At 50.5% G+C, this 13994-nt stretch overlaps 1 protein-coding gene across 2 annotated transcripts in view; it reads left to right on the top strand.

Annotated features, from left to right (window-relative positions):
* The window catches only part of MFAP3L (microfibril associated protein 3 like), a 44064-nt gene that overhangs the window by 15059 nt on the left and 15011 nt on the right, over window positions 1-13994 (top strand). For both annotated transcript variants that reach the window (XM_082402147.1, XM_082402146.1), the window contains exon 2: window positions 4302-4726. In XM_082402147.1, coding sequence (XP_082258273.1) covers window positions 4435-4726 — 292 coding nt within the window. In that variant the 5' untranslated portion in view covers window positions 4302-4434. The remainder of the gene's footprint in view (window positions 1-4301; window positions 4727-13994) is intronic.

The following is a 13994-nucleotide window of genomic DNA, read 5'->3' as shown; positions in this document are numbered from 1 at the left end:
ATCACAGTTGATGGGGAAATGCCAGCATGAACACTGCCAAGAAAAAACAATCCTGTACATTCATGTAGTTCAAAACACCCTGAAACAAGAGGCCCTTTTCCTTCCAACTCCAGAAATTCATGGTCAATAGTCATGTTTTATTATAGGTGCAGAGATAGCAAATAAGCCTCCACAAAGCATTTTATTAAAATGCTTTTAGATAAGATGCAATTGTTGGAAAGTAAGAAAGGGGTCAAGTTAAAGAAAGGACATTGGATATTTGCTAAGCGTTTTCTCTTTTGTTTCATTCATTAAAAACAAAAAAAGTCAAGTATTCTGTGAGCGTTTTCCCAAAGGCCCTGAGCAAACATGTGAACCTTAACAATTTGTCCATTGTGTCTGTCTCTAAGCCCCGGTTTGGGAATCTGTGGCCTTCGTTGTTGTATTTTGAAGGACTGCGTTTTAAGCTGCCGGATTACAGTCCTCGTGGTTAATTCTACAGTGGCTGAAATGTCTTTCCCAGCGTGACAGTGTTATCAACTGAACTTGTCACGATGCTGTCTGCGGAGTCCGACAGGCTGAACAAAGTATGTTCGTGGAACGTTTCCCCAGCATCCAGAGGGATGCGATGTCTTTATGTTCTTCTGGCACCTCCCTCCTCTTGAGCAGGTGCCGGTGGATCCCACCCCGGTGTGGCCACAGGGCAGGTGTGGAGGGAAGCAGGACCATGGGCGGCCGAGGTGGAGGGAACTCTGCAGAACTGCACCGAGTTCCTGCCCTCCACGCGTTCTCCTTGTTCCTCGGAGCTGAGAAAAGGCAAGGGCCTGGGTGGGAGGGGTGTCAGGAGGCTGGCACAAGCTGCATCTGCCCCGGGACGATTAGGACTGGGATGGGTGAGCGGTGGGACTCCTGGAGGCGGGGAGGGGAGCTGGGGTGGGCCTGGGTGCTGCAGGGGAGGCCAGCGGCAAACAGCCACTCCCAGTGTCACCCGCCAGCCACCCCCAGTCTCCCAACACCTGCACAGCACATTGAATTTACCTGTCTCTCTCCACAGGGGATTGTAAGCGGACACGGCCTATGGCTTGTTGAGTTCGTAGCGCTCCCAACGCCCCCTGCCGCCCCCAAGCCCCTGGCGGTGTGCCCAACACATGATAAATACTTTTTTGAAAATCTGAACTGAAAGGGCATGGCATGAGGGATGGTGAATTCTTACCGAAACCTGTTAATTTCGTTAGTGCGCATTTTCAGAAATGAGTGCTTTCTTTTCAAAAATGAGTGTTCACAGAGAGTTGTAGAGTACAAACGCTTGGCTTCCCAACAGCGCATAGGTGACGCACTGCGTTTCCGAAGCGCCTCAGTGACTTTTCAGACGGGAAGGGAGGGGAGGGATGAGTCAGCGTGCCCGCAGCAGAGGGGAGCCTCTCCCCTACCTGGTCAGGCCTCCCAGCGAGCTCGAGCCCTTGCAGAGCGGTCGCCGTGTGCCCAGCCCAGAGCACCCACTGACGTGATTAAAAGAGGACAGAACAGCCGTCTCCCCTTCCCTTTGTCCTGGCTGGCGCAGTGTGTTGGGAAGTACAAACCATGTGGCCAGCCTTTGTTTGAAAGCAGCTCTGATTTACGCACCTTAAAACCCATTGTGATCTCCCATTTGCTGCATTGTCCCTAGTTGTGGGGGAGAAGGTCACAGTGTGTTTACTGCACATATTTATGAGAACCTGTCTCCCTCGCCGACTTGTTTCTGATCCTCCCTGAGGTCCTTGGTCGGCGTCTGCCCTGGCCTCGTGCCAGGGAGGGAGTGTCCCCAGGCGCTCGCTGCCTGTGGCGCTCATGCTTCTCAGACCTGAGTCCCACCAAAGGACCCAGCGCCGGAAACCATTTGTCATGACTTCTGGTGGTGGGATGGTAGTCATAATGTATTCAACAAAACCAAAAACAAGGTGTGATAACAACCTAAAAGAAGAATGAACTCGAGAAGCGTAATTTCAGTAAAGGATGCTTTATATGCTGCATTAGTAACTTTTATTTTCAAGCTGAGCAATGCATGCTTGATGTATATTTGATCATGAATCCTTGTAACAGTCCTTACTCAGTAAGTCCTGGGCCGGAAACACCCAGGCCGTCAGGGTGGTTGGATCCAGGTGGGACCCCAGTCGCTCTCAAACCTGAGGCCATGCTCTTAAGCGTTCTGTATGGAGCAGGTCAGCTTTCCTGCTAAAAGGAAATCACAAGATGAGCCCAAGTATAGAAAACCATTGACAGAATCACGGCAGGGTGTCTGTCACGCTCTTCGGCCCTACGATTCCTACTGGGAAGTCGCGTGTGGGCCGCCCTGGGCAGGAAGGCACCCGGCCCCGTGGGGTGTATGTGTGGAAGGCTGTAGCTCTGAGAAAACGCGTGTCTTTCCGACTGAAGAAGTCTGGTCCGAGGCTGCTTTATCACGCCTGGTACCTCTTCAGTGTTACCGTCCACACGATTGGAGTGATAATTTCTGCTTTCTGCTTTTGCAGACAGATTCATTCGTTCAGCAATCTGTTGGGCATGTAAAGTGTCAGGGACAATTTCAGACTCTGTAGATACCAAGAAAGATGAGGCAGACAGTACGGTCAGGATGACATGGGCCTCGGGGCAGGCATTGGCGCTAGTGGAACAGAAGGAAGAGTTTAGAAATAGACTCATTGTGTTTGAGACACAATCCACTGATAAAGGATGGTCTTTTCTACAGGTGGTGCAGAAAGGGCTGGATGTCCGTGTGGGGAAGAAATGAACCTCGGTCCCTCCCTCACGCCGTACACAAAAGTAACTGGAATGGGTCCATGGCAAAACTAAAACTGGGAGGGGACACAAGGGAACTTTTGGTCGTGATGGAAACATTCTATGTATTGTTTATTGTGGTGGTTTTATGAGTGTATAAATCTGTCAAAGCCTATTAAAATGCATACGTAAAATGGGCACTTTTTTAATTTGTAAATTATGCCACAGTAAAGTTGATCTTAAAAAAGACAAATCATATCCTGTCCCTTCCCTGCTTAACATTTTTCAATGAACGTCAGCTAAAATCCAGATTCCTTACTCTGTCCTCCAAAGCCCTAGGTGACCTGGGCCCATCTCGTAGCGCCCCGTTTGCTTTGGTTGTTGGCTCTTCCTGGAATGCTCTTCTCTGGGGTCTAGGCATGGTTGATTCCCAAAGAGCCCTCAGCTCCGGGGCCACCTCCTCAGTGAAGTTCTCCTGGATTGCCAGCTGTCACGGAGGGCCTGGCTGGGGCTGGCGACCGTCCCCTTATTTTTGCGGTCACGTCATGGGTGTAGGATGCCCTCCCAGTCCTGCTCCGGCCTCCGGGGAGTAGGAGCTGGGACGACAAGCGATGGGTGGATCGCGGCTGGGCGTTGGCAGAGGGATTGTGGCGGGAGGGTGAGGGCTGAGGGTGCGGGGGGCGCAGTCCATGTGCCCAGGTGCAGGCGGGGGCAGAAAGGAAGCGAGCCAGCTGGGTGGGAGGGAGGACCTGAGGAGAGTAGGACGGCCAGGAAACCCAGTGAGGGGACTGAGAAGGTGGGGTGCAGGGAAAGACGGGTATTGAGAACTTCAGAATGACCTGGAACTCCAGAATTCAGAATTTGGAGAGAAGAAGGGTCCAGGGTGTGGCCGTGTGATTAGTGGACGAAATGGAGGGCAGAGGTGTAGGTGAAGGTTAGATCCTTGGGTGAAGAAGTGCAGCCACCTGTCATGTCACCCCCTGTATCCAGGGAGGCAGGTGAAGATGGAAAGCAAGGCATTCAGTGAGTGATGAGGGCGGGTGGTGAGGGTCGCCCGGAAGCTCCAGGAGCCGGGGCAGTTGCCTGAAAGGGGAAGGGGGTGTCCTGGTGGGGGTAAGGGGGACACCGCACTGGTTCGGGGGGGCCCTTCCGATGTGGCAGAGCCCAGGTGCACACTGCAGGAGCTGGAATTCATTTCAGCCAGCAGAGAGAAGTTAGTTAGGAGGACCCAGGTGAACCACCGGGGTCCACGACGGGGACAGGTGAGGGATGGGAGGAGGCCTCAAGGTGCGGGATGAAAGAAGCAGGGGTCAGCTTTTGAGCCCCATGAAGTCGTGTGGTACAAAGTTAACGTGTTCTTGCTAAGAGTCATATGTTTCAGTAGCAAAAATAACAGACGTGTATCATCACGATTTCCATGAATATTTGGAACATCTTCTGAATTTGTGTGCTATTTAAAAATTACACAGATGTGTACTTTAGCAGGGTTTCTAACATTTTATAAATAATCCTTTTAAAGTATGGGTGCTAACATTTACATGTTTTTTTTTGTTCGTTTTTTTTCTTTACAGAGGTTCTTAATCCAGAGCCAACTCCATGGACCCAGGCCGGGTTTGGCCCTTGGCCTGCTGTGAGCCGGGTGTTGTCTGCTAGAAGACTCCCCTGGCCGACCGGCTCTGTTGCCTTACAGAGCAAGCGAAGAAGATGGACGGAGTGGCGCGCCCTCTGCCTGGGTGCTTTCTGCCTTCTGTGCCCTTGTTAATCCTAGTGTCCACTCTGGCGACTGCTAAGAGTGTGGCCAACAGCACTTTAAATGGCACTGACATGGTCGTGGGCTCAGTGCCCGTGGTCATTGCCAGAACCGACCATATCATCGTCAAGGAAGGGAACAGTGCCTTGATCAACTGTAGTGTTTATGGCCTCCCTGAGCCCCAGCTCAAGTGGTATAACTCCGTGGGCAAGCTGCTGCATGAGGACACCGAGAACCGAGGGGCAGGTAGGCTGTCCACTTGTGTCCCGTGTCAGAAAATACGGGGAGGGCCTTGGGGGCCGGCACCCTCAACGTCCGTTGTTCTTATGCAGATCATTTCAGCATCTCCTTTTGTCTTGTTTTTCTAAGGCAAGAGAGAGATATCCAAGAAGTGAATATCCTTAAGGATTCAAAGCAGTAATGAATTCATTCTTTCACTCTTGACTCAGAAGACAAAACTCAAACAGCTTCTCCCCTCTAATGAAAGTATTACAGTAACGAAAATATTGTATGTATGTTTGAGTCTTTTAAAAGGCCTCTTGGAATGTTGCAATATAATGCGTACAGAATATTGTAGGGGTGGATGTAAAGTGAATTTTCCTTAAGCATATGTTCTGTCTATATGGGAGTTTTAATTTGTTTCAAGGAACATAGCAGTTGTCTATCATTAAAGGTCAGTTTAATTCGTGGACTGTGGGTTTAAAGGCCACGTCTTTTGAGAGCGGTCTCTGTGCAGCTTCTCACCAGCAGCCAGAGGTCATGTGTGCTCCCGGGGACCTGGCTGAAGTTTCTAGACTGTTGGCCAGTGGGGGAGAAATAACCCGTGGCATAGGGGGAGTGCTTGGCTTCTCATGAATGAGTTTCTGGCCAAAAGGTGCAAATCCCCTTCCCACGTACCAGCTCACGTCAGGAAGGACTGAGGCCGGAGGGGGCACCGTGGGTCCTCAGGAGTCTACATGCTTCCTATCTCAGGTGTGAGAACCAAACCTGATTGATTGACCTGAAGGCCCGGGAGGTACTTTCTGAGCATCTCCGGTGATGACCTGGCGGGTGGGGGTGAGGGTGAAATGACCACGGATCTGACTTAGCAGCTGCTCCGTTTCTGCCGCCCTTTCCCTCGTGTACCTCCCAGCCCACAGCCCTCTAACCCGCAGAAGAGTCTCTGCCCCAGGAAGGCCTGCATTGCTAATCTCTTTTCCTCATTTTATCTTAATCGCTCTGAAAAGGAACAGAGGCTGGGACTTCCCTGGCGGTCCAGTGATTAAGACTTCACCTTCCAATGCAGGGGGTGCGGGTTCGATCCCTGGTCGGGGAGCTAAGATCCCACATCCTGTGCGGCCAAAAAGTAAAAACACAGAGCAGAAGCAACATTGTAACAAGTTCAATAAAGACTTTAAAAATGGTCCACATCAAAAAAATCTTAAAAAAAAAAAAGACCAGAGGCTAACACTCTGTCTCCTTAGGTGCCAGGTGATGGGGTGTCTGACAAGTCCAGGCTTCTCCCAGTCGTGCCCCGACATTCACTGCCTGTACTGCCCCTTACACGGCCGTTCAAGGCCAGGCAGCGTCATGCAGCTTCTCCCCTCTAGTGAAAGTATCATGGTCACAAAAACACCATGTGTGTGTTTGCATGCTTCACCTGGTAGAGGGGAACTCCCTCCCCACCAAGTAAAACGATGGGACCGCAGAACTTTCCCATTGGAAGGGACCCTGGAGACAGTGCAGTCCGAACCCCTCTTTTACGGGACTTTTCCCCGGTCCTGTGGTCATTAAGTGGCTGTGACCGGACCTTCCGTGCTGACAGTGGGCAGATGGGACGGCACGGCCCCTTCCTCCTGCTGCAGGTCAGGAGGAAGTGACGTCACACCGGCGCAGGGGTGGTAACCATGGCAACGTGTGCACACACAGGTCCCTGGACCCCACGGGGTCTTTCTGCTGGGCTGGGCCTCAGGGAGGATTCTCGGGGGACCAGGGACTGCAGACCAAGCCTGTGGCTCCCGTTGGCCCGGAGCAGAGGTGGTCCCGGGTATAAAGAGCCAGGGTGGGGCTCTGAGCCCCGTATCCGGGAGAGGAGGGAAGCGTAGGAACAGAGTGGGGCTGGGGCCTGGACCTCAGCCGTGGCTTTGTGAGGGCTACCTTGGAGTCGTAGTGGCCCCACCAGGGAGATTGTGCGAAGTCTTGACGGTGTGGGTCCAGTCTTGGCAAGTGACCCCTGTATGTCGTTTCTCTCATTGGGAGGTTGGTGGAGCCGGGGTCCCCCGGGCTCACTTCTGTTCCGTCCACGGGCGCCGGGAGAGGAAGGAGCGGCCACCAGTGCCTCGGAGACAGAGCCTGGGCGCAAGGCGGGGCATCAAAACCCTCTGGTCGTGTTTGTAGCCGGTGGCCGTGCCGAGAAATCAGTTGGCTGTTCTAAAACCTCGGAAGGAAGACACACTGTGGAGTTTTTAAAAGAACTCGTGATCCTGGCACTTGATGTTCCAGCTCAGCTTTGGTAGTTACCGTGCATAGTAACAGTCATTTCAGGTCACAAGTAACACGGGGCAACATTCAGAACAACCAGGCAAAACAGAGGAAACGGCAGAACATTTATCCTCATCGTAAAATACGCGCACGGTGGTGCCACTCGAGGACCCATGGTCTCTAAGTCTCCATTTCTGACAGGAAGGTGCCCACGTGCTAACCAGGATGTAGATTTCAGTTTCTGGGCTGATTGGCTAGGAGTTTAAATGCAGCAGTGTTAATAACTCAACAAGGAGGTGATGGCTACAGCATGGAAAATGGTGCTCCTGGAATGTTACCCTGGAATGTTACCTATGTACACGGTAGACCACTGCTGAAACCAAACAAAATGAGTGTAATTCCCATGAGCAACCACTTGCGTTGACTAAGCCCTTGTACCACGTTGCACACCTTGTTTCTGGTCCTTCCAGTGAGTGTGAGGGTTTGGTGGCCTTGGTGCTCACCCATCCAGATGAGAAGCAGGTGCGTGGTGCCCACCATGCCCACCAGCACCTCCTCATCCTCCAGGTGTTGGCAGGCGAGGGGTGGTGAGAGCCTCTGACCAGACGGAGTGGATGAGAGGCTGGGTGGTCCCTGCACCAGCCCCGTCACCGTCACAAAGAAGCAGGAGGGTTAGGACCCCGCCATGACCTGCGTACGAGGCGTGCACACACCCAGGTGTGTCCAGAGCCGTCTGACGAGTTGCCCACCACGTGTGCTTTGCGATTCCAGGAGGAGTTCCGTTTCTTGTGGGTGCTGAGAAAGTGAGACGGCTGTTCCTGGCGCCAGCTCCGCGGGTCCTAGAAGGGACGGGCTATTTCCTGTCGCTGGCAGGAGCGGCGGCTGCTTCGCTTTGTGTCCCTCGTGTTGTCACTTCATTCCCACAGGTCAGGAGAGGCTAATGTGTGAGCTATTTCTGGAGGAAGACTTTTTTTGGAGTTCACCAAAGGACACGTTCGGGGTGGTCCACCAACCATGTTACAGAAATAACCCACAGGTCCAATAACACGAGGAACCACAAATGGCCACAAAATGTCCTGTTTTCAATTTTCCTTTTGCAAGAGGTAACTAGGAGTATATAGGTGCCAGAAAGTGGTTCCCTGTTATTTCAGGTACCAATTATCCAGTGTATTTTTGCTGTAGCTTCATACTCTGACTTTAAACCATTCAAATGCACATTGGCACCTTTATCAGATGAATAAATAAGAAGCATTTCAAGAAAGTCAGCTTTACAGAAATAGAGACCCAGATGTAGAGGGCAAACTTATGGTTACCAAGGGGAGAGGGGAGGGTAGGATGAATTGGGAGATTGGAATGGACATATACACACTACTACGTATAAAATAGATAACTAATGAAAATCTACTGTTTAGCACAGGGAACTCTACTCAGTGCTCTGTGGTGACCTAAATGGGAAGGAAATCTAAAAAAGGGGATGTATGTATGTATACGTATAGCTGATTCACTTTCCTGTACAGCAGAAACTAACACAACATTGTAAAGCAACTAGACTCCAATAAAAATTAAAAAAAAAAAAAAGTCAGCTTTGGAAAAGGCATAGGCCTTTGTAAACATGCCTGGTTCGTTAGCGATTAACTTGGAAATTCTTCCTTCAGGTGAGGTTTTAGACTTTCCTGTGGATTTGTTTTCCATTCCCCTGTAGCATTCTGCCACCAAAAATAACTAAGAATTATCTCTGAAAATAAACACGTACAGCATAAGTAAGCTGAGCTGAATTGTACAAAGTTCACAGTTGTCTCACAGCTACGTGACCTTTGTGGAATTCATTGTTATAAATTTTGCTTTAGTTTACACGGCTCTTGTGTTTTTATCCTCTGCTTTGCAAATGTTTTTAGTAGCCCGTGAGATGCTTTCAACTCCTTCTGCCAGGGGGGCCTCAACAAACTGTGCCAGCCACGTCTTGAGGCCGGAGTGTATCACCCCCTGCAACATATCCAGGAGGGGGTCAGCGCCCACAGCACTAAGTTTACATCATCCTTTGCCTCTCAGATGAAGCGTGGAGTAGTGCATTAACCTATGGAAGTGTTATACTGAATTTCTCTTAAATATGTTACATATTTGAGATTTAAAAAATCAACTCCTCAAGAGGCGTTAGACAAAATTTATGTAACTATAAATGTATTACTGCAAATTCAGCAGAACAGCACAATGGCATCTCTTTGAGCAAGTGCCTCAACTTTTCGGAGCCAGTTTTCCTATCTGTAAAGCAGAGATAATCCTATTTTACCGCCAGGCAGGGCTGTGCAATTTGTGTCGTGTATGAAATGTCAGTCCAGTACGTGAAACTTGGTGTCAAGCCATCAGTAAACGGCAGCTGCCACCGTCATTGGTCACATCACTGGTGTCCTGTGCTGTCATAGTCAAGATCCCAAGTGCGTCTGTCTCTGCTTCGCAGTATGGTGTGTTTTGTAAAGAAAGGAAATAGTTTTCTGGGCAATTTCTTATTCGCTCTCTCAAGTTCTCAACCTTTTAAAAAAACATTCAGTAAAGACCAAAAACATTTATATCCCTTAAGTGTTGTTTAGAAGCTCGAGTTAACGCTGTGACGGATGTGATGGCGAGAGTGGCTCTCCCCCCTCCACCAGCAACATCCCCTCCCTGACACATCCCCCCTCCGCGTGCAAGGGGCCCGCTGCCCTCCAACGCGCCCAGGCCTCGGAGCAGTGAGTGTGGATGTTACGGAGTATATTACGCACAGGATGAACTTTCCCTTTGCCTAACCCACTGGTTCTCTCACCCAGAGGACACCGGCCAATTCTGGAGGTGTTTTTGGTTGTCGTAGCCGGGGCAGGAGGGGAAGGACCGGGGAGATGTGCTGCTGGCATCTGGATGGTGGAAGCCAGGGATGCTCTCAATATCCTGCAATGCACAGACAGCCCCCTACAAAGAATTATCTGATGCAAAATGCCGGCCCAAGAGAAGAAACCCTGGTTTCAACTGAAGAAGCGTCCTCAGCCAGCTAAAGAATCATTCCAAAGTCGGTTAAGTCACTTGCGTGAACCCATAATGTATTTTTCCATAAAAGTGGTACTTCGGTTCATTTTCCAAATTGAGTCACGTCGAGGGCCAGCCTGGTGATGAACCACCATTTATAGTGGTTTTTTTTAATGAGTTGTGCTGCCCCTTTGGGGTGTGAGCCCAGACTGCGTTAGTCTTAGCAGTGGGACGACCCTTCCCCATCCCTCTCAGATGAGGATGTGAGGGCTGAGATGCTATTTCCATCCACCCAGGGCAGCGTGCTCTTAGAAGACCACCTATGCCCACTCTCAGAAGAGACTCTTGCCAGCCTGCATGGAGTGACGTGCTTGGCACTTTTTTAAAAATGGAGATTATCAGGCCGAATGAGCCGGAGGGTCATATGTTTCCTTTGCCAGGAAATGAAAAGACGGGTTCTCTTCAGATATTATTTATGCCTTGAAGCAAAGCACAACTGCAGGCTGTGAACAGCCGCCCTCCCCCCAACCTTCCTGAGCTGAGAGCTGAGCTAATCCCTGATGATCCCAGGCCACCTCTGTCCCACGTGACGTAGGAAGCAGCTTGGTAGAGCTGCCCCAGGACCATCCGAAGAGCCCGCTTGGGAGGCTGGGGGTGGTGTCGCAGGAGCCCTTGCGGCTTGCAGTGTTTCTAACCTGGGTCTCTGCAGTGGCTTCGGGGAGCTGTCGTCTCCTGCAGAAGCCCCGTAACAGGTGCAGCCATGCGGAGCTCCATTTGTTCTCAATTCTGTTTTGTAAAAAGGCTTGGGTCCTTTCCTCTCAATAGCTTCTGTTTCACGTGTTGGAAAATAGGCCCCGTGCTTATAGACACATGCACATGTTTGGTTCTTATGTGAAGCGTGTGCATTCGGCGCGGTGTCGTTCAAGTGAGTGTTGCACTTCCTTTCTGTTTGCATAAACGTTATTGGAACTCTCACCACCTGAGAAGTGTTAAGCTGCTTTCAGGAAAACAACCTCCTTGTTTTAGCAGACCGAACTCTCCTCCTTGAAAAGTTTAAGAGTCTCCGTGTCTAAACGGCATTGTGAACAGAGGCTTAATGTTCTCATACCACCTATCGGGAATGTAGACGAACCACACATCAGCTTGTTGACGCTTTCACGGAAAGACGTCTCCAAGGAAAAAGAGAAATCCTTTTCTTCTAATAAATAATTTGAGGGAAATTCTAAGAGCTTTTCATTGGGGCATGGTGTTAATTTTTAATGCTGAGCGATCCTCAGGACTGCTGGAAAGATTGGGGATTTCGGCAGAGATGGGTTTGGAGGGAAGTTGTAGTTACAGCATCTTTGTGGGTGTGCTGTCACCTTTCTCGTGATGCTTCGGTTCCGGGAGGAAGGAGATGGTGCTGCTGTTTCTGTCCAGCGGTCATTTGGTCGGAAGGTGTTGGCACCAGCGTTCGTCCTGATCTGTCATGTAAGTCACAGTAACCCTTGTGCCGTGGCCTTTCTTGGTGGCACGGGTTTTAACTGTCGCCACGCAGCGCTGCTGACCTGCTTCTCTAGTTGCTGGATGGTCCCCTGACCCAGTTCTGTCGACATGACCTCGTGCCACCCTCAGTGACTCCCCCTCCACGTGCCTGGGCCCCGCAGTGACACAGTGATACGAGGTCAGCCGCCTTCCTGGCCTGCGACCCCGGTGACGGCTTCATCCAGAAGATGTAGGACATGAGGAAGTCTCTAGAACTGTGTCCCTGGGGAGAAAGATGCTGACAAGGAGATTTTTTTCACTACCTTGATTTTCTTACACTCATTAATATTTTCCCAGTCAATCTAGGCCTGCCTGATTTGAAGCATTTCAAGAGTTCTAGAAGTGGGTCACAGGCTCCATTCATCTTGCACTTCGGTCGATGCCAAAACCCAGCCTTGCAATCTGCCTTCCCATCCTCCCAGCAACACACTATATAATCAGGGCCCCCCTTCCTCTGGCGCTCTGCAAGGTGGAAAAGTCATCTGTTTTTAAAAATTACTTCAATCTCTTCAAATTTAATTATGATTTAACCACGAGTGATTTTGTGCACTTAGACACTACCTGCATTGCTTTTTTCTGTGACTTCTCCGTCCATCTCCTTTCCCATTTTTTTTTCCTTTCGGGGTCTTTGTCTTGATTTATAGGAGTTCTTTATGTTTCGTAGTTATTAAGCCTTTGTCTGTCAAATATTCCAGAATTTTCTCCCACTCTTTCATTTGCTCTCAACTTTAGTGTAACAGATGTTACAGTGTAAAACTTTTAATTTGGGAGAAATCCGATCCGTCAGGGTTCTCTATTAGAGTTTCTGGGATTCTTTTTTTTTTTTTTAATTTTTATTTATTTATTTATTTATTTATTTATGGCTGTGTTGGGTCTTCGTTTCTGTGCGAGGGCTTTCTCCAGTTGCGGCAAGCGGGGGCCACTCTTCATCGCGGTGCGCGGGCCTCTCACTATCGCGGCCTCTCTTGTTGCGGAGCACAGGCTCCAGACGCGCAGGCTCAGTAGTTGTGGCTCACGGGCCCAGTTGCTCCGCGGCATGTGGGATCTTCCCAGACCAGGGCTCGAACCCATGTCCCCTGCATTGGCAGGCAGATTCTCAACCACTGCGCCACCAGGGAAGCCCCTGGCATTCTTGAAATGTTGAAAAAAGCTTTCCGGTCCCAAGGTTAGAAAAATGTTTTCATATCTTTTATTAACTTTATACTTTTCATTTTATGTTTAGAGTACTTGGAATTTATTTTTAGGTATCACGTAAACTAGGAACTTAACTTCATTTTCTTTCAAATGAGTAGTCAGTTATCCCAGTATTCTTCCCCCCGATTGGAAATGACCTTTTCCTTCATTTAAAATTCCCACGCTTGCCGGCGTCCTCGTCTGGACTTGGAGGTTTCCTCCGCTGACTGAACCAGGGGTCAGAGCAGGGGGTGTGCAGGTGGCGCATCCCCCCTTGGTGTGCGCGACGTCTGTGAGCTGCAGCAGTGCACACGGGCGCCCCTCCTCTGCTCACCGGCCCTGCTGCCCCCTGTGGCCTTGGGAGTGCTTCCTCTTCCTCTGCTCCTCTGCCTGCGCCCGCATCCCGCTCGGGGCCGCACCCCCGCTGAGCAGCACCCTTGCCGTCCCCGCCACCCGCACAGGGCACGCGCCACAGGCCCCGGCTTGGCTGGGGGTCTGCAGCCCTCTCGGGGCCCGCTGGTTTCTGCAGCCGGGGGTCATGTCTTACTCATCTTTGTAGCTGCATCTTCTGGCAGGGAGCCTGGTGACAGACAGTGTATTCAGTAATGTTTGTTGACCGAATGCATGAACAAGATAAAAAATACCGCTGTCCTTCTAAAGACGTCAGCTTCGTCACACAGCGCAGCACTCAGCGTGGTTCAGCTACAAGCGAACCTGTGTTAGCGTTTGTCTTTGCAAAGGCGATGCCCCAGTTCACATGGGGGAGATTTCCACATGGGCCTCTCGTGCCTGGAGTATCCGGGGAGACCGTCGAGGATGCCCGAGAGCCGCACGGCCCGTCTCCTGGGGTGTCAGCCTCCAGCCGTGCATCAGGACAGAGCGGGAGGATGGGATGGGGAAGGCCATCCCGAGGGGCAGAGGGGGAGCTCCCATCCGAGCACAGGACGGGAACCGGGGACTGCCCTCCCGAGTGTCAAGGAGGCGGGTTGTTGTTGTTTTTAATTTTCTTTTTTATACAGCAGGTTCTTACTAGTTATCTATTTTAAACATATTAGTGTATATATGTCAATCCCAATCTCCCAATTCATCCCACCACCACCACCCTCCCCCCACTTTCCCCCCTTGGTGTCCATACGTTTGTTCTCTACATCTGTGTCTCAATTTCTGCCCTGCAAACCAGTTCATCTGTACCGTTTTTCTAGGTTCCACATATATGCGTTAATATATGATACTTGTTTTTCTCTTTCTGACTTACTTCACTCTGTATGACAGTCTCTAGGTACATCCACGGCTCTACAAATGACCCAATTTCGTTCCTTTCTATGGCTGAGTAATATTCCATTGTATATATGTACCACATCTT

The sequence above is a fragment of the Balaenoptera borealis genome (genome assembly GCF_965194805.1).
Source record: "Balaenoptera borealis genome assembly, chromosome: 8".
NCBI lineage: Eukaryota > Metazoa > Chordata > Mammalia > Artiodactyla > Balaenopteridae > Balaenoptera > Balaenoptera borealis.
This window is presented reverse-complemented; position numbering and strand designations above follow the sequence as displayed.